The 21278-nt window shown below is 49.4% G+C and overlaps 1 protein-coding gene across 1 annotated transcript in view; it reads right to left on the reverse strand.

Moving 5' to 3' along the window:
- Positions 1-21278, reverse strand: part of opn4a (opsin 4a (melanopsin)) — a 68330-nt gene that overhangs the window by 40612 nt on the left and 6440 nt on the right. Inside the window, exons 3-4 of the mRNA XM_070865273.1 lie at positions 2528-2661; positions 882-1085 (exon numbers count right to left, since the gene is read on the reverse strand). Coding sequence (XP_070721374.1) covers positions 882-1085; positions 2528-2661 — 338 coding nt within the window. The remainder of the gene's footprint in view (positions 1-881; positions 1086-2527; positions 2662-21278) is intronic.

Raw genomic sequence — 21278 nt, forward strand, 5'->3', positions numbered from 1 at the left:
CTTAGATCCCCCCATGTGAAACTCAAACTGTGATATGGTCAATTCAGTAGTGACTGTTGTGGCTAAGATCACAAACCAAGTATATTTACACTCAACAATCTGCTAATTGAACCTGCTGTTTGTATTGATGTGAATCCAGCCTCTGACTGAATAACCTGCCAACACACTGTCTGGACTTAAGTAACAGTGATTAGGGAGGGCAACCAGTGCTCCCCTGAGCCCGAATCAGCACCTTCAGGAAAGGAAGGCAGAACATTATGGGGATGAGGTAGTATTGATAGTCAAGGAAAGAGACAGACAGACACACACACACACAGACAAAATGAGCGAGGCAGAGAGATGCACACACAAAGACAGAGAGTGAGAGCAGAAGATAGAGAGAGGGAGACAGAAACAAAGAGAGAGACAGATAGGGAGAGAAAGATATGGAGACAGACAGAAAAACAGAGAGAGAGAGAATGCGAGAGAAAGAGCGAGACAGAGAGTGATGAGAGACAGTGAGAGAGTGAGTGAGAGAGACAGAGAATGAGAGAGACAGTGAGAGTGAGAGTGAGAGAATTAATCTGTCAAGTTCTGTTGGATTTAAAGAGGGTAATTTTCAACATGACTGGAGAGTAAAACTTGCATTGTGGGTCAGGTGTCTGTTATAGAAACTGTCTGATTTCCCGCCCCATTGTTGAGAAATTGGGCGGTTTCTATAAGGAAGCCTGATCCCTAAAGTCATCCTGACACTCTGACGGTTAGTTGAAAATGACCGTCAAGCTATGCGTCCAGGGATGAAGAGGGACTCACGAAGAAACAATGAATTCAAGAGTTTAATTACATATGGTATAAAACATTGTAAGATCGGCATTTCGCGGACAGCATCAATCGGTACTTACTCCAGCCAAAGAAAGGAGGGAGGCTCCAGGCCAGCGAGTACAGCCAGACCCCTAGCAGGATGAGGACGGCTCGCTTCTTAGATAGAACTCCGATGGAGGACAGGGGCCGGGTGATCACAAAATACCTGTCGGCGGCAATTACAACCAGCGTGATCATCGAGGTGATGCCAAAGAGAGCGCCGCAGAAAGCGTACAGCTCACAGCCTGCAGGGAGAGAGGAGAAGGACAGCGTCAGCAGGATCGTCTATTCGAGGGTTAACTTCTCGCACCAAGCTTCGTTAACTTTGGGTTAGTTAATGATGTTGTGCTTGAGTGCTTCTTGGGCAGCACCTCCCAAACCCGCGACCTCTGCCACCTATAAGGTCAAGAGCAGCAGGCGCATGGAAACACTTCCACCTCCACGTTCCCCTCCGAGTCACACACCATTCTGACTTGGAGATATATCGGCCGTTCCTTCACCATCGCTGGGTCAAAATCCTGGAACTCCCTCCCTAACAGCACTGTGGGAGCACCTTCACCACACGGACTGCAGCGGTTCAAGAAGGCGGCTCACCACCATCTTCTCAAGGGCAGTTAGGGATGGGCAATAAATGCTGGCCTCCTAGCACCCACTGAGGGAGTGCTGCACTATCGGAGGTCCTGTTTTTCAAATGAGACTTTAAACCCAGGCCCTGTCTGCCTGTACAGGTGGATGAAAAAGCTCTCATGGTGCTACTCGAAGCAGAGCAGAGAGTTTGCCTGGGTTCCTGACCCTCAACTAAAACCATTAAAACAAACACAGATAAACTGCTCATTCATCTCATTTGCTGTTTGGGGAATCTTGCAGTGCACAAGATACATTTGGTAACACAACAGTGATTTCAAAAGTCATGAATTGGTTGTTTAATTGTGAAGTGTTTTGCTGATGTGATGAGGCGCACGGCAATTATTTTTTGAAGGATTCCAACATTGCGTCAGTGAATTCAGTGAAACAATCATTAAAACATCATAACTCCCAACAGCACGTACATCCACACAATGTCCTTGCATCCACAACCTCATGATTTACTTAGTTAATGGCAAGGTACCCAGGGCGGATTAACCGCGGAGCGTATTAACCAAGGGGCGGATTAACCACGCGGCGGATTAACCGCGGGGTGGATTAACTGCGGGGCGGATGGGGCTTCAGCCCCAGGCCCACCAAACAACATAGGCCCACCAAATAAATGTAGGAGTAAAAATATAAGGCCTCCCAAATAAGCTGAATAGAATCGACAATAAGAGAGGAAAAACAAGACCGAGGAAAATAGTGCTTGTTGGCCTAACGTGTACATACCTATTTTTGTAGAGACAAATAATAAATAAATTATATTAATATATTATAGTATAAATCCACCATAGTAATTTGTTCTTATATTTATGTATTGATATACAGGGTATATGCTTCATTGTTGAATATACCGGCCTATGTTTCCATACTCAGAATCAGAATCATATACATGATGTAATGACCATGAACAAAGATAACTATCGGCCCGTTTCGATCAGTCTGCCCCAGGCCCTGGCCCGTAACCCGGCCCTGAAGATACTGTTTGCACGTCGCAGAGACCAGACAGGCACTCCAAGGACAACCAGAACAGCAAGACAAAAAGAAAGATGGGCTTCACCTTTCTCGCCAAAGACCCAGCGTTTGTGCAGACTTGCGGTGAAGAAGATTGGAGCCTGTGTGACCGACATGAGGAAGTCAGTGATGGCCAGGTTTACAATGAAAGTGTTGGAAGGACTTTGCAGACTCTTGTTTCTGTGAGGAGAGAGAGAGAGAGAGAGGGGAAGACGAGAGTTTAAAAAAAGAAAAATGAACAACATTATCTCTCAAACCGTTAGTTAGCAATCAACCAAGCATTTTACAGCACTGACTGTACGGATGAATTTCCTTCCCACGTTTACCGCTGTTTTTGTTAAGTCTTGTGATGTACCTATGAATGACTCCACGAGGCAATGTGTTGTACTCAAACTGTAGTGACCTTGGTCCTTTATTTGTAACTCGAGTGAGGCAGCCGCATGGTGGCTCCCCTTTTATACAGCCCCTGCCACCAGGGCAGAAAACCCCGGTCTCCACCAGTTGCACCCTCTAGTGGTGCCAGCATAGTATATACACAGTGTAAATCTTATTGATAGTACATCAGGTAACAAGTCTCCATCTTATGCAACTATACAGTGACTACACAGAGAGTATATCTATAGTCGGCATATATAACAGTTTTCCTCTGTTCCATTCTCTCATCACCGGCCATTTCACTCATTCTAAACTGCTCAGTCCGCTGTCCAAAAACTTAACACTTCTCTTCGGTTACTGCTGCAGGAGTTTCATGAACCATTGCGAAATGGCGTGAAGAATGAAACCGTGTACAGATCAAACGTCTGCGACACAACATCTTGGTCTCCTCTGTGCCCTTCAATAAATCAGTGAAAAATCCTGCCCCCTTCCAAAGACATCTTCCCTGTGCCACTGGCAAGTTCAGCGACAGCTCTCACCCCCCCCCCCCTCCCATTGATGGCTTCTTGCTTAGTCCTTCAGCTATTAACATGCTAAGCCTCACGATCTCTCATCTCCCAAATCCCCCTCATCGCTAAAGCTGCAACAAAGAAGCTTATAGCTGCAACCTCAACTGCTCTCAACGGTCCATAAAACCCAATTCCAGCTAAGACTTAAAAAAGGAAAAAAAGACTTTCATTTCAACAGCGCCTTTCATGACCTCGGGATGTTCCAAAGCGCTTTACAGCTGCACCCATCCAGGCAAGTGGCGAGCATGATATCCTACTCTGGATTTGAGTCCTTTAGATGGAGCCCAAGGTGGGCAGAGGAAACGTTACAGGGCCACCCTCAAAACCTTCCTGACAAAATGCGAACATCCCCACTGACATCTGGGAGTCCCTGGCCAAAGACCGCCCTAAGTGGAGGAAGAGCATCCGGGAGGGCGCTGAGCACCTCGAGTCTCATCGCCAAGAGCATGCAGAAATCAAGCGCAGGCAGCGGAAAGAGCGTGCGGCAAACCAGTCCCACCCTCCCTTTCCCTCAACGACTATCTGTCCCACCTGTGACAGGGACTGTGGCTCTCGCATTGGACTGTTCAGCCACCTAAGGACTCATTTTAAGAGTGGAAGCAAGTCTTCCTCGATTCTGAGGGACTGCCTATAATGATGATGATGATGAGATGGTGGCAAGGATTGAGGAGCCATGAGGTAAGCCATTTGTCGCTGTGCAGCCAGCCTCTCCCCTACTCTGAATATCCCATCATTCACTATTCTCATGGAAACAGGTAGGCCTGAGCTGTGTAATGTGTTTGCTTCATGGATTCTTTGCTTAAGAATTCATAGCAACACATCGCTATTAAGAACTAGTTGGTTTATTAGCCAAAGGTGTAACAATCACACTGCACATTACCAGTTCATCCACCAGACTCACAACCACCTGCCCCATCGTGGATCCTCTGAACCCAACTGGCTGGGGTTTTATTGTTGAGGCTTGTGAACATCACGTGACTGACTAAGCCACTCCCTCCTCAACAGCGCTACAACTATTTTAATAGAACACCGTTCATCTCCAGGGACACTCTGGCGCGAATGTAGCCGCGGAAGAGAGGCAGGCAGTCGAGCTGAACGACCCTTCGACCGCCCGCTGCCTGGATCGGTTAATGGCCGTCCTACGAGGAGGCCTTCCGAGCTGCCCTCTCCCCGCTGCACCGGATGTGGGACTGAAGTGCAACCAGAAATCGAGGAGCAGCCCATTCAAATAATGGAATAGGGCCTGCAAACTCTCACACTGTTCATACACATGGAACACAGACTCCTCCAGACTGCAGAAATCAAGTGTTCTACAACTATTTTTGTAAAATCATAAATCAAGTGCCCCCTTATTAACGGGGGGGGGCACTAAAACCGACAAATAAACAAATTAACGTATTGCCATAAACTTAAATCAAATTAAAATTTGGTTGCCGAGGGTGATGATGCACTCCAGTCCAGTCCCGGCGCCCACCTCTCGCGGAAGGCCGCGAGCGTACCGGTGGACACCGCGTGCTCCATCTCCAGAGACACCCTGGCCCGGATGTCAGCGCGGAAGAGAGGCAGGCAGTCAGGCTGAACGGCCCCCTCGACCGCCCGCTGCCTGCACTGGCTGATGGCACCCTTGGCCGTGCCCAGGAGCAGTCCTACGAGGACATCTTCCGACCTGCCCGTTCCCTTCTGCACAGGATGCCCATAGATCAGGAGTGTTGGACTGAAGTGCAACCAGAAATTGAGGTGCATCCTCTTTAAGTAATGGAACAGGGGCTGCAACCTCACACACTCCGTAAAAACGTGGAACACGGACTCCTCCAGACCGCAGAAATTGCAGGCGGCCTGGGAGTCGGTGAACCGGCTTAAAAATTTATTGCATGGAACTGCTCCGTGCACCACCCTCCAGACCAAGTCCCCAATAAATAGAGGGAGGACCCCCGCGTAGAGAGCGCTCCATTGGGGACCCCCACCTCCTCCGGACGACAAGTCTACAACTCTTTTGGGGGGGAACAAAATAAACATTAGATCAAGTGCCCCCCCCCCCGATCTGGGGGACACTCCAGACACTTTTAACTGCCCTCTTTTTTTATTTTTTTTTGTTTTTTTGGGGTTTTTTTTTGTGTTTTTTGTGTTTTTTTGGGGGGCATTAAAATTATATATTTTACAAGTGCCCCCTATAAAAGGAGAGGGGAACACTAAAACCCCGGCAATTAAAACAAATTAAACTTTAAAACATGTAAAATCAAATTAAAATTTGGTTGCCGGGGATGATGATGCACTCCAGTCCCTCCGGCGCCCACCTCTCGCGGAAGGCCACGAGCGTACCAGTGGACACCGTGTGCTCCATCTCCAGGGACACCCTGGCCCGGATGTAAGTGCGGAAGAGAGGCAGGCAGTCGGGCTGAATGACCCCCTCGACCGCCCGCTGCCTGGACCGGCTGATGGCACCCTTGGCCGTGCCCAGGAGCAGTCCTACGAGGACATCTTCCGACCTGCCCGTTCCCTTCCGCACAGGATGCCCAAAGATCAGGAGTGTGTGACTGAAGTACAACCAGAAATTGAGGAGCAACCTCTTTAAGTAATGGAACAGGGGCTGCAACCTCACACACTCCGTAAAAACGTGGAACACGGACTCCTCCAGACCACAGAAATTGCAGGCGGCCCGGGAGTCGGTGAACCAACTTAAAAACTTATTGCACGGGACTGCTCCATGCACCACCCTCCAGACCAAGTCCCCAATAAATAGAGGGAGGACCCCTGCGTAGAGAGCGCTCCATTGGGGACTCCCGTCTCCTCCGGACGGCAAGTCTACAAAGCTGTGAGCATACTGACAGGTGCACACTTTACAGGCTGTTGCCACCACAGATGTTTTCCCTTGCATTTATATAATACCCTTCACAACTTCAGGACGTCAAAAAGTGCTTTACAGCCAATGAAGCACTTTTTGAAATGTAGTCACTGTTGCCATGTGGGAAACGCAGCAGCCAATTTGCGCACAGCAAGCTCCCACACACAGCAGCGTGATAATGAGCAGATAATCTGCTTTTAGTGATATTGGTTGAGGGATAAAATATTGGCCAGGAAATGGGGAAGAACTCCCCCTGCTCTTCTTCGAAATAGTGCCGCGGAATCTTTTATGTCCATCTGAGAGGGCAGATGGTGCCTCAGTTTAACATCTCATCTGACAGATGCTTCCTCCCTCAGTACTGAACTGGCGTGTCAGCCTTGATTTTGTGCTCAAGTCTCTGGAGTGGGGTTCGAACCCAAAACCTTCTGCTTCCATTTCTGAGAAGGCTGTTCCAAAGGCTTCAAAAAAGCTGAAACCTCTACCTTTCAACCTTTTGCTCTCTGCTTCACAACCTTTCTGGTCTTCCCTATTTTACTGAGCAACCACGATCACCATCGCTCCTCTGAGCCTTCCGATATGGCTCCAGAGTTTCTCATTTGTTGATCTTTCCTCCTTCCTCCTCCCTGCATCCTCACTGCTGATAGTACTTGTCTTGTTCCTTCGTTGGCCGTTCCCTTCCTCAGCTTCCCCTAAACCCAACCTCTGTCAGCCCTTTAATGTTTGGCAGGACCTAACCACCCTTTCTAGATTTACTCTGGCCCCTCGCCTGCTTCTTTGAACCTTGCTGGTGTCTGCGCTCGAGACCTCTTATCTTCACCTGGATTTCTAAAGAAAACGTGGCCCATTCACATGAGGTCCCAGGCAGTGAGTGCTGGTGGTAGACTATTTGATGGTGGATGGCCGTCATCCGACGTATTTACCTCTCGCACACTTTCCAACAGTAGTCATCGTTCTGCCATCAAAAATAAAAAGTTGTCAAAGAACCTTACAGTACAGAAGGAGGCCATTCGACCCATCGTGCCTGTGAAAGAGTTATCCAATTAGTCCTACTCCCCCGCTCTTTCCCCATAGCCCTGCAAGTTTCTCCTTCTCAAGTATTTATCCAATTCCCTTTTGAAAGTTAATACTGAATTTCTTCCACCTCCCGTTCAAACTTGCTGCGTAAAAAAAAGTTCTCCTCATCCCACTTCCGGCTCGTTCACCAATGACCTTAAATCTGTGACCTCTGGCTTCTGACCCTCCTGCCACTGGAAACAAGTTTTTCCTTATTTACTCTCTCAGAACCATTCAAGATTTTGAACGCTTCTATTAAATCTCCCATTAACCTTCTCTGCTCTAAGGAGAACAATCCCAGCTTCTCCAGTCATTCCACATAACTGAGGTCCTTCATCCCTGGTACCATTCTCGTAAACCTCCCCTGCACCCATTCCAAGGCCTTGACATCCTTCCTAAAGTGCGATGCCCAGAATTGGACACAATACTCCAGCTGAGGCTTAACCAGGGATTTTTTTCCATAGTTCTCAGACATTAAAGTCCATTATTGCATCATCCCCACTCTCCCACCATCCTCACAGCTTACTTTCCCACAAAGCTAGGTGGGACAGTAAGTTGTGAGGAAGACGCCAAGAGGTTGCAAATGGATATAGATCAGTTAAGTGATTAGGCAAGAAGGTGGACGATGGGGGGGGGACGGGGGTGGAAGGGGTCGGAAGTGTGAAACTATCCACTTCGTTAGGAAGAATGGAAAAGCAGAATATGTTTTAAAAGGCGACAGACGAGTAAATGTTGGTTTTTCAGAGGGATCTGGGGGCCCTTGTACACAAATCACAGAACAATAATATTATGTTCAGAATAACTCCACAAGACTGTGTTGTAAGCTCAAACCATTGTGACCTTGGTCTCGTTAATTAACTCCAAAGTGAGGAAGCAGCATGGAGGATTGCCTTTTATACCTGCTTGCCCAGGGTGCACAGGTGACCCTTAGGTCTCCCACAGGTATGCCCCCTGGTGGCAAGTCTTACACATTGGTGAGGTTTGCATACATAACATCACTCCCCCTCAAAGTCTTACATACAAGTTATTTACAGGTTGAGGCGATCTGGCGCTCTGCGTTCCCAGGTAGATCGCCTGAGTTGAAATCCTGGCATGGGTGAGTTGGTCGGGACATTGCTGCACTGCGGTGTGGCTGGTCTGATCGGATTGTTGAGCATGGTGGGCTCATCCTTGTGGTTGATAGCAAGGTCGATTGCTGGTTGGGTGTGTGTTGCTTGATCTTCTTCAAACTTTACTTGGTTGTCAGGGAATCGTAGTTTGGTCTGATCCAAGTGCTTTCTGCATGTTGCCCATTCAACAGTTTAACAACAAACACTCTATTCCCCTCCTTGGCTAAAACAATGCCAGCAATCCATTTGGGACAATGACCATAATTGAGAACAAACACAGGATCATTAACTTCAATGTCACGCGATACAGCCGCGCGATTGTGGTACACGTTATGCTGGTGCCGCCAGATTTCTACGTGATCATTGAGATCCGGGTGGACTAAGGAGATCCTGGTTTTGAGTGCTCTCTTCATTAACAATTCCGCAGGGGGAACCCCGGTGAGCGAGTGGGGGCGTGTTTGATAGCTGAGCAGGACCCGAGATAACTGCGTCCGTTACGCAATTCAAGCTCTGCTTGATGGTTTGGACTGCCCGTTCCGCTTGACCATTGGATGAAGGCTTAAATGGGGCAGACCTGACATGCTTAATGCCATTGTGGGTCATGAACTCGTTGAATTCCGAGCTGGTGAAACCTGGTCCATTGTCACTAACAAGGACGTCGGGCAAACCATGGGTGGCGAACACGGCCCTGAGGCTTTCAATGATGGCAATGGACGTACATGATGACATTATTATACATTCAATCCATTTAGAATAAGCGTCCACTGATACTAGAAACATCTTTCCTAGAAAAGGGCCAGCAAAATGTATGTGGACCCTGGACCATGGTTTGGAGAGCCATGACCTCAGGCTCAGTGGGTGCGTTGCTCAACTGTGAGCAAGTGTTGCATTGGTACATGCATGACTCCTATTCGGATTCAATGCTGGGCCACCAAGCGCGCGACCTGCCGATAGCCTTCATCATGGGTGGGTACTGTGTCGGTCACATATAAAAGTTTTCCTGCCTTTTTTTGGCAAAACCACGCGATTCCCCCATAGGAGACTGTTGTGTATCTGTAAAGCATGCACTCCCATGTTCCGCCACCAGGGAGCTCATCCCCTGAAGTCCCAAAAGATCCCAGCATCCCGTGGGAGCACTGTATATAAGCCGGCCCCTAAGAGGTCTTTTTCTCATTCTGGAGTATCTTATTAAAGACTGAGGTCACTGTTACTTGAACCTCCTTATGTGCAGCCTGATCTGTGTTAGGAACACAATAACTGGCGACGAGAATACGAATCCAATGCAAAGATGCAGCAAACTGTGGGCATCCTGGAAAAGTTCTTGGAGGGTGAGGACTGGGAAGCCTAAGTCGAATAGCTAGACCAGTACTTTGTAGCCAACGAGCCGGATGGAGAAGGAAGCGCTGCAAAAAGGAGAGCGGTCCTCCTCACATTCTGCGGGGTACAGCCTCATGAAGTATCTTCTGGCTCCAGTGAAACCCACAGATAAGTGGTATGAGGAGCTGTATACACTGGTTCGGGAGCATCTTAACCCGAGGGAGAGCGTGCTGATGGCGAGGTATCGGTTCTACACGTGCCAGCGATCTGAAGGTCAGGAAATGGCGAGCTACGTCGCCGAGCTAAGGCGACTTGCAGGACAATGTGAGTTTGATGGCTACCTGGAACAAATGCTCAGAGACTTTTTTGTATTGGCATTGGCATTGGCATTGGCATTGGCCACGAGACCATCCTACGAAAACTTTTGACTGTAGAGACACCGACCCTCAGTAAGGCCATTGCGATAGCACAGGCGTTTATGTCCAACAGTGATAACACCAAACAAATCTCTCAGCACACAAGTGCTAGCAATGTTCATAAATTAACTGGAACTGTGTTTGCGAGCAGAAATGTACAGGGCAGAACCCACGAGTCTGAAACTGCCAGCAGACCTCAGGTGACCCAGATGACTCAGAGTCCCCAACAAAGGATGAATGCAAGGCATTTCACAACTTGTTGGCATTGTGGAGGCTTCCATTCAGCCTATTCATGCCGCTTCAAAGGGTATGTTTGCAAGAGCTCTGGAACAATGGGGCACCTCCAACGAGCTCGCAAATGAGCTGCAAGCTCTGCAAAACCTGCTAACCAATACGTGGCAGAGGAAGATCGGTCCATGGTGGATCAAAGCAATTTCGAGCCTCACAGAGAGGAGGCAGATGCTGAAGTACACAGGGTGCACACATTTTCGACAAAATGTCCACCTATAATGCTAAACGTAAAATTGAATGACTTACCCGTAGCCATGGAACTGGACACTGGCGCTAGCCAATCCATCATGAGTAAAAAGATGTTTGAGAGACTGTGGTGCAACAAGGCACTCAGACCAGCTCTGAGCCCCATCCACACAAAACTGAGAACGTACACCAAAGAGCTCATCACTGTCCTGGGCAGCATCATGGTCAAGGTCACCTACGAGGGCACGGTGCACAAACTGCCACTCTGGATTGTCCTGGGCGACGGCCCCACACTGCTTGGAAGGAGCTGGCTGAGCAAAATCCGTTGGAATTGGGATGACATCCGAGTGCTATCACATGTCGATGAGGCCTCATGTACCCAGGTTCTTATCAAATTTCCTTCCCATTTTGAGCCAGGCATTGGAAACTTTTCCGGGGTGAAGGTGCAGATCCACTTGGTCACAGAGGCATGACCCATTCACCACATGATGAGGGAGAGAGTGGAAATCGAGCTGGACAGGCTGCAACGCGAGGGCATTATCTCCCCAGTGGAATTCAACAAGTGGGCCCGCCCGATTGTTCCAGTACTCAAAAGTGATGGCACGGTCAGGATTTGCGGTGATTATAAAGTAACCATTAATCGTTTCTCGCTACAGGACCAATACCCGCTACCTAAGGCAGATGACTTCTTTGCGACGCTGTCAGGAGGCAGGACGTTCATCAAGCTCGACCTGACTTCGGCCTACATGACGCAGGAGCTCAAGGAGTCTTCGAAGGGCCTCACCTGCATCAACACGCACAATGGACTGTTCATCTACAACAGATGCCTGTTTGGGATCATGTAGGGCTGCGGCTGAAGAGGTCGAAATGCGTCTTCATGTCAACAGAAGTGGAGTTTTTGGGGAGAAAGATCGCGACGGATGGCATTCGGCCCACAGACGCCAAGACCGAGGCTATCAGGAACGCGCCCAGGCCACAGAACGTCATCGAGCTGCGGTCGTTCCTGGGACTCCTCAACTATTTTGGTAACTTCCTACCGGGGTTAAGCACCCTTTTAGAGCCCCTACATGTGTTATTGCGCAAAGGTGAGAACTGGGTATGGGAAAAAAAAACAAGTAATTGCTTTTGAGAAAGCCAGAAACATTTTATGCTCCAACAAGCTGCTTGTATTGTATAACCCGTGTAAAAGACTTGTGCTAGCATGTGAAGCATCGTTGTATGGAGTCGGGTGTGTATTACAACACGCTAACTTTGGGAAAGTTGCAACCTGTCGACTATGCTTCCAGGAGCTTGTCTAAGGCTGAGAGAGCCTACAGCATGATTGAGAAAGAGGCATTAGCGTGTGTGTTCGGGGTAAAGAAAATGCATCAGTACCTGTTTGACCTCAAATTTGAGCTGGAAACCGATCACAAGCCCCTCACATCCCTGTTCGCTGAAAACAAGGGGATAAATACCAATGCCTCAGCCCGCATACAAAGATGGGCACTCGCGCTATCAGCGTATAACTATACAATCCGCCACAGGCCAGGCATCGAGAACTGTGCGGATGCTCTTAGTCGGCTACCATTGCCCACCACAGGGGTGGAAATGGCGCAGCCTGCAAACTTGTTGATGGTGGCGCAGCCCGCAGACTTGTTGATGGTCATGGAAGCGTTTGAAAATGATAAATCACCTGCCACGGCCCACCAGATTAGGACTTGGACCAGCCAAGATCCTCTGCTATCCCTAGTAAAAAACTGTGTACTGCATGGGAGCTGGACCAGCATCCCCATTGAAATGCAAGAGCCAATCAAGCCGTTCCAGTGGCGAAAGGACGAGCTGTTCATTCAGGCAGACTGCCTGTTGTGGGGTAGCCGCGTAGTGCTAACCAAAAAGGGCAGGGAGATGAAAGTAATGATGAAAGCGATAGCCAGATCCCACGCTTGGTGGCCGGTATCGATTCTGACTTAGAGTCCTGTGTATGGCAATGCAGCTGTGCGCTCAGTTGAGCAACGCGCCCAGAGAGGCACCACTAAGTTTGTGGTCCTGGCCCTCCAGACCATAGTCAAGGTTCCATGTCGATTATGCGGGCCAGTTTCTCGGTAAAATGTTCCTGGTGGTGGTGGATGCTTTTTCAAAATGGATTGAATGTGAAATAATGTCGGGAAGCACTGTCACCGCCACCATTGAAAGGCTGAGGGCAATGTTTGCCACCCACGGCCTGCCTGACATACTGGTCAGTGACAATGGGCCATGTTTCACCAGTGCTGAATTTAAAGAATTCATGACCCGCAATGGGATCAAACATGTCACCTCGGCCCCGATTAAACCAGCCTCCAATGGGCAGGCAGAGCGGGCAGTACAAACAATCAAACAGAGCCTTAAATGAGTCACAGAAGGCTCACTCCAAACCCGCTTGTCCCGAATACTGCTCAGCTACCGCAGGAGACCCCACTCGCTCACAGGGGTGCCCTCGGCTGAGCTACTCATGAAAAGGACACTTAAAACCAGACTCTTGCTGGTTCACCCCAATCTGCATGATCAGGTAGAAAGCAGGCGGCAGCAACAAAATGTAAACGATGGTCGCGCCACTGTGTCACGTGAAATTGATCTGAATGACCCTGTGTTTGTGCTAAACTATGGACATGGTCCCAAGTGAATCGCGGGCACAGTGATAACTAAAGCAGGGAGTAGGGTGTTTGTAGTCAAACTAGACAATGGACATATTTGCAGAAAGCACCTGGACCAAACGAGGCTGCGGTTCACAGACTGCCCTGAACAACCCACAGCAGACACCACCTTTTTCGTGCCCACAACACACACCCAAAGGATCAATGAGACTAGGAAATCAAACCCATCATGCCCAATAGCCCAGCAAGGCCAGGCTCACCCAGCAGCCCTGCAGGGCCAACAACACGCCAGCCCAGCGAGGGCATAGCCAACACACCAGAACAGACATTTGTACCGAGGCGGTCCACCAGAGAAAGAAAGGCTCCCGACCGCCTCACCTTGTAAATAGTTTTCACTTTGACTTTGGGGGGGGGGGCGTGATGTTTAACCTCCCTGTGTGCAGTCTCATCTGTGTTAGGAATACAATGGAGACAATCCGATTGGATGGACAATTCATCCTTCTGTCGGTGGAACTGTTTAATTTCATCTTGCATTTCCTCAGGAATCGCTGACCAGCTCCCATTAAGGATGCAGCTTTTCACTAGTGATAGCACAGGGTCTTAGCTAGTCCAAGTCCTGATCTGGTGAGCCGTGACGGGTGACCCCTCGCTCTCAAAAGCATCCATTACCAGAAGCAAGTCTGCGGGTTGCGCCATTTCCACCCCAGTGGTGAGCAATGGTAGCCGACTGAGGACGTCAGCGCAGTTCTGAGTGCCTGGTTTGTGGTGGATTACATAGTCATACGCAGACAATGTTAGTGCCCATCTTTGGATATGGGATGAAGCATTGGTGTTGTTACCTTTGCTTTCTCAGAGCAGTGAAGTAAGCGGTTTGTGGTCGGTTTCGAGCTCGAACCGGAGACCAAATAGGTATTGGTGCATTTTCTTAACCCCGTATACACACGCTAACGCTTCTTTCTCAACCATACTGTAGGCTCCTTCAGCCTTGGATAAACTTCTGGACACATATGCAACTGGTTGCAGTTTGCCTGACACATTTGCTTGCTGTAACACACAACCAACCCTGTACGACGACGTATCACAAGCTAGTACTAAACGCTTACATGGGCCATACAATACAAATAATTTGTTAGAGCATAGCAGGTTTCTAGCCTTATTAAAGGCTGTCTCTTGAGATTTACCCCAGACCCAGTCATCATCCCTGCGTAGCAATAAATGCAAGGGTTCCAGCAAAGTGCTCAATCCCAGTAGAAAGTTACCAAAATAGTTGAGGAGTCCCAGGAACGAACGCAGCTCCGTCACATTCTGTGGTCTGGGTGCATTCTTGATGGCCTCCGTCTTGGAGTCCGTGGGTCTGATGCCGTCTGCCGCAATCTTTCTCCCCAGAAATTCGACCTCTGGCACCAGGAAAACACACCTGGAGCATTTCAGCCTGAGTCCCACTCTGTCCAGTCGCTTTAAAACCTCTTCCAGGTTGTGCAAGTGTTCGATGGTGTTGTGACCAGCGAATCCCAAAGGAGCATCTGTGGTACATGAACAGTGCTTTGTGCGTGTTGATGCACGTCAATTTCTTTGACAGTTTAGCCAGCTCCTGTGTCATGTAAGCAGAGGTTAGATCTAGCATGGTGAACGACTTTCCCCCTGCTAGCGTTGCGAATAGGTCCTCCACTTTAGGTAGTGGGTACTGGTCCTGTAACGAGACTCGGTTGATCATTACCTTGTAGTCCCCACAGATTCTGACCGTCCCATCGCTCTTTAGCACCGGCACGATTGAACTCGACTGGCGATATGATTCTCTCTCATTGAAGTCCTTCTAGCTCGATCTTGACTTTCTCTCGCATCATATATGGGACTGCTCGGGCCTTATGATGAACAGGCCGTGCCCCAAGAACAAGATATATCTGCACCTTGGTGCCTGTGAAGTTGCCGATGCCTGGTTCAAATAACGCTGAGAATTTGTTTAGCACCTGGGCGCATGGGGCGTCGTCCACCGGAGACAGTGCTTTGATGTCGTCCCAGTTCCATCGGATCTTTCCTAGCCAGCTTCTGCCGAACAGCATTGGGCCATCGCCTGGTACAATCCATAGTGGTAAATCATGCACCATTCTGTCGTACGATACTTTCACTGCTGCACTGCCGATATGAGTTCTTTGGTGTAAGTGCACAGCGTTGTGTGAATCGGGCTCAGTTTTGGCCTCTGTGCCTTGTTGCCCCACAGTTTCTCAAAAGCCTTCTGGCTCATGATTGTTTGACTCGCCCACGTGTCCAATTCCATGGAGACTGAAATGTTGTTAAGTTTAACTTTTAACATTATTGAAGGGCTTTTAGTGGTGAAGGTGTGTACCCCATACACTTCCTCTTCATCCTCTGGTTGAGTTGCCTCTCCTGCTCGTTCAGCGTGATCCGCGTTGGATCGGTCGTCCTCTGCCGACGTGGTGAGTCAGAGGTCGTTTGTACATTCGCTGGAGGTGCCCCATTGTTCCACAGCCCTAGCACATATAGTGCTTGAATCGACATTGATGGGCTCTGTGACTGCCCCCGCAGCGCCAACATGGTGTTAATGGATTCGCATTCATGCCCCACAGCAGCCTCTGAGTCACCCTAGGCCTGGCCTCTGCGGTCGTGTAGGCCCTGCCATGTACAGTTCTGCGTGCTGAAGGCATTATTTTATGCACAGTACTTGCCGGTGAGCTTTGTGCTGTGAAGCTATCTGTTCCGTGTTGTCGCTCGTGGATATGAAAGCCTGGGCTATCGTGATGGCCCTTGCTCAGATCTAGGGATTCGGCAGACAGCAGTTTGCGAAGAATGACCTCGTGGCCGATTCCAAGCATGAAAAAGTCCTGCAACATTTCCTCCAAAGATCTGGCAAATTCGCACTATCCCGCAAGGCGTCTTCGGTCGACGACAAAGCTTGCCACGTTCTGGCCCTTGGAGCGATGGTGCGTGTAAAAGCGATACCTGCCCATTACAATGCTCTCCTTAAGCTTGAGGTGTTCCAGAACCAGCATGTACAGCTCTGTGTAAGTCTTGTCCGTTGGTTTGACCGGTGCCAGCAGATTTTTGACGAGGTCAGATATCGAAGACCCACATACGGTGAGGAGAATCGCCCTGCGCTTGACCGCCGTCTCAGCCGTGTCCAGCTCGTTGGCCACGAAGTACTGGTCACAACGCTCAACAAAGGTTTCCCAATCATCACCCTCAACAAATTTCTCAAGAATACCAAAGGCAGCCATTACCGTGTGAAAGTTCGTGATCTGTAACTCGTCGGCAATTATTATGTTCAAAATAACTCCACAAGACTGTGTTGTAAGCTCAAATCATTGTGATCTTTATTGTAACTCTAAAGTGAGGCAGCAGTATGGTGGATTGCCTTTTAAAGCTGCTTGCCCAGATTGCACAGGTGACCCTTCGGTCTACCACAGGTGTGCCCCCTGGTGGCAAGTCTTACACATTGGTGAGGTTTGCATTCATAACAATTAACATGAACATTAACAGGTACAGCAAGCAATTAGGAAGGCAAATGGTATGTTAGCCTTTATTGCAAGAGGTTTGGAGCATAAGACAAAGGGCCCAAAACTCGCCACCATTTAGTTCCATTTTGTTTGAGCTAATAGTGTTTTTTGGAGCTAACTTAATTTTGCAAGTTTCGCCAATGTTATAACGCCGTCCTTAACAGATAATGGCCGATTTTTTTTTAGTTAACTTTTTTATCACGTCGCTTGGGGTCAAACCCACCTGTAACGCCATTTTGGGCCATTTTTGCGAGTGTCGCCAATAATGATTTTTTTTTAAGAACGGCGCTGTGTACCGCTTTAAAAAACCTTACCAAGTCGGAGTCAGATAGAAATTGGCGTTGCAGACGTCATCTTGTTTATCGGAGCTGAGTTATAGGTTTTGCAGGGAGGGAACAAGACTTACATTATATCCAAACGAATTAAAAATGTTTGTTTGTGCGGAAGGAAAAGAGAAACTTTATTAATTACAGTCAATTGTTGTTCCATCACCGGGCTCGAGGCACACAGGGTCGGAGTGCCGGCCGGCAGGATCGCTCCCTCGGCCGGACACAGGAGCTCGGCACTCGGCTCCTAAAGAAACCCGGGAGGAGGTGGAAGCCAAGCCGGGGAGAGGGGTGGCAATGGGGGCCATTCGGCCAGGGATATAGGTGCGGCCATGGCAGGGGGCGGGAGGGGGGCTATTCGGCCAGGGATGGGGCGGTGGGGCGGGAGGGGGGGGCGTCATTCGGCCAGGAATAGGAGCGACAGTGGAGGGTCATTCGGCCAGAGATGGGGCGGCGGGGGGAGGGGTTGGGGGGGGGGCCATTCGGCCAGGGATAGGTGCGGCCATGGCGGGGGGCTATTCGGCCTGGGATGGGAGCGACAGTGGGGGGTCATTCGGCCAGAGATGGGGCGGCGGATGGAGGGGTTGGGGGGGGGGGGCCATTCGGCCAGGGATAGGTGCGGCCATGGCGGGGGGTGGGAGGGGGGCTATTCGGCCTGGGATGGGAGCGACAGTGGGGGGTCATTCGGCCAGAGATGGGGCGGCGGATGGGAGGGGTTGGTAGGGGGGGTGGGGGGGGGTCATTCGGCCAGGGATAGGGGCAGCAGCAGGGGGTCATTTGTGAGCCGTCGGCTGGGACAGGGAGTTTCAGCATCAAAACGCTCCCAGGGCAGGTACAGCACGGATACAAAAGCAAAAGACTGCGGATGCTGAAATCTGGAATAAAAACAGAAAATGCTGGAAATCTCACCGGGTCGGCACAGGAAAAATCAGCACGGGTTAGCTACAGAGTAAAGTTGCACAATTACACATTACCCTGGAAACCTCAATGCTTGGGCACGCACAGAGCGGGGCCTCAGTTTTTCGGCGCAGAAGTTAAGCTCCACTCTCAAAGACAGAGGTCTTTCTGCGCTGCGCCAAAATGAAAGGTAATTATGGCGAAACTTCTGACTTTTTTTGGGACGCTCTCGCTCACTAAAAAAACGGCCGTTATTCTTTGATAGCGCCAAAAATCGGCAATGTGGAATTTTGGAGCCTAACAAGTCTTGCTGCAATTATATACGGCTTTGGGGAGAAGAACTCCTGGAATAATGTGTACAGTTTTGGTCACCTTACCTACGGAAGGATATACATTCCTTAGAGGGCATGCCACGAAGGTTCATGAGATTGATCCCTGGGATGAGAGAGTTGTCCTATCAAGAGAGATTGAGTCGAATGGGCCTGTATTCTTGAGTTTAGAAGAATGAGGGGCGATCTCATTGAAACATATAAAATTCTTAGAGGGCTTGACAAGGAGAGGCTACTTCCCCCTGCCTGAAGAGTGTAGAACCAGGAGTCACAGTCTCAGAATAATGGACTGGCCATTTAGGACTGAGATGAGAAGAAATTTCTTCATCCAGGGGGTGGTGAATCTTTGGAATTCTCTACCCCAGAGGGCTGTAGATACTCAGTCGTTGAGTATATTCAAGGCTGAGATCAATAGATTCTTGGGCACGAAAGGAATCAAGGGATATATGGAGATAGGGCGAGAAAGTGGAGTTGATGTAGACGATCAGCCATGACCTTATTGAATAGTGAAGCAGGCTCGAGGGGCCATATAGACTAGTCGTGCTCCTATTTATGCTCTCATGTTCTCATTAATTCCATGGCTCAGATCAGGTACCTCAGCACAGACCAAGCAATGAACCAGACCCTAACCAGGTCAGCACCACTGCAGCATTTACTGACTGAACTACCGGGGAAGATTTCTTGTAACAAAACTCAGGCCAATTGGCATAGCAACCTTGTATCTTCATAGCCACATTAGGGCTAACATTCCGCGAACATCCAGGCACCCACTCCAGAGACTTCAGCACATAAAATCTAGGCTGACACTCCAGTGCAGTGCTGAGGGAGCGCTGCACTGTGGGAGGTGGCTTCATTCGGATGAGATGTTAAACCGAGGCCCCGTCTACCCTCTCGGGTGGACGTAAAAGATCCCATGGCACTATTTCGAAGAAGAGCAGGAGCGTTATCCCCGGTGTCTTGGCCAATATTTATCCCTCAATCAACCTAACAAAAAAACAGATGATTTGGTCATTGTCACATTGCTGTTTGTGGGAGCTGCTGTGCACAAATTGACTGCCGCGTTTTCCACATTTCAACAATGTCTACACTTCTAAAGTACTTATTTGGCTGTAAAGTGCTTTTAGATATATAGTGGTCATGAAAGGCGCTATATAAATTCAGGTCTTTCTGTCATGTATTCAACCAGCATTGTAACCCATGTATAATCTGACCGAAGTTGTACACTGTGAGAACACTGACCACTAGGTGGTGAACTTGTGGGAGACACTCCTAACCTAGACCTTCAGATATAAAAGGGGAAGCTCCACCCACTTCCAGCACTTGAGTGCTATGAAATAAAGGACAGGTCACAGACTGACCTTCTCTCAAGCATGGGCCTCTTATGCATTTATACTGTATAGTAAGGACATATCAATGGCGACAAGAAACTGGGATTTAAACCACGCGAGATGACCACTAGCAGAACAGACGAGAGGTACTGTGTTAAGGAATGGTTGGGACAGAGATTCAACATTGTTAAAGCAGCACACAGTTCTCCAGGCGCACTCAAGGGCAATAACAGGGGCAGTCAGGGACGATCGACTGGCAAGGGACCTTTTGTTTCAAACAGCAGCTCATGCTGGAGGCGTGGAGGCACACACTCAGCCGGAGTTTGCAGAGATGAGCAAAATACCTGCAGAAATTGCAGAAATGAACGCTGGGGGAAATCGCTGGAAGCTGAAGTTCAGCGAGTTCATTTGGAGCACGTATACACCAGGACGCCACCGATAATGATGAAAGTGCTCCTCAATGGCATCCCAGTATCAATGGAGCTAGACACGGGGGCCAGCCAGTCCCTGATGGGTATTAAACAGTTCGACAAGTTGTGGGCATCCAAGGCCAGGAGGCCAAAATTATCGGCGATTGACGCACAGCTACGGACTTACACAAAGCAGATCATTCCGGTGCTAGGCAGCGCAACGGTAGTCGTGACCACAAAGATTCGGAGAACAGACTGCCACTCTGGATTGTCCCAGGGGACGGTCCCGCACTACTGGGGAGGAGTTTGCTTGTTGTCATGAACTGGAAATGGAGCGATGTCAATGCAATTTCCTCTGTGGAGCGAGTATCATGCTCACAGATCCTGGACAATTTTGACTCATTATTTCAACCCGGCATTGGCACTTTCATGGGGGCCAAGGTAATGATTCACATAAACCCGGACGCCAGGCCAGTACACCACAAAGCCAGAGCGGTGCCGTACGTGATGCGGGAAAAGATAGAAGGCAAATTGGACCGCCTGTTGAGGGAAGGCATCATCTCGCCAGTCGAATTCAGTGACTGGGCGAGCCCGATTGTGCCGGTGCTCAAGGCGGATGGGTCGGTCAGGATATGTGGCGATTACAAGGCCACCATCAATCGAGTGTCACTCCAAGACCAGTACCCGCTACCGAGAGCGGAGGACCTCTTTGCGACGCTATCCGGTGGCAAACTTTTTTCAAAATTGGACCTGACCTCAGCTTACATGACTCAGGAGCTGGCGAGTGAGTCGAAGAAGCTGACCACCATCACGACACACAAGGGGTTGTTTGAGTACAACAGATGTCCATTCGGGATTCGCTCGGCCGCCGCGATCTTCCAACGAAATATGGAAAGCCTCCTCAAGTCGATTCCAGGGACAGTGGTTTTTCAGGACGACATCCTCATTACGGGTTACAATACTGAAGAACACCTCCACAACCTGGAGGAGGTGCTACGCAGACTGGACCGGGTAGGGCTGCGACTGAAAAAGGCGAAGTGCGTCTTCCTAGCTCCAGAGGTAGAATTCCTGGGGATGAGGGTAGCAGCATACGGGATCAGCCCTACTGCGTTCAAGACGGAAGCGATCCAGAGAGCACCCAGACCCCGTAACACGACAGAGCTGCGTTCATTCCTGGGGCTCCTGAACTATTTTGGTAACTTTCTTCCCAAATTGAGCACGCTGCTAG

The sequence above is a fragment of the Pristiophorus japonicus genome, chromosome 22 (genome assembly GCF_044704955.1).
Source record: "Pristiophorus japonicus isolate sPriJap1 chromosome 22, sPriJap1.hap1, whole genome shotgun sequence".
Classification (NCBI taxonomy): Eukaryota; Metazoa; Chordata; class Chondrichthyes; family Pristiophoridae; genus Pristiophorus; species Pristiophorus japonicus.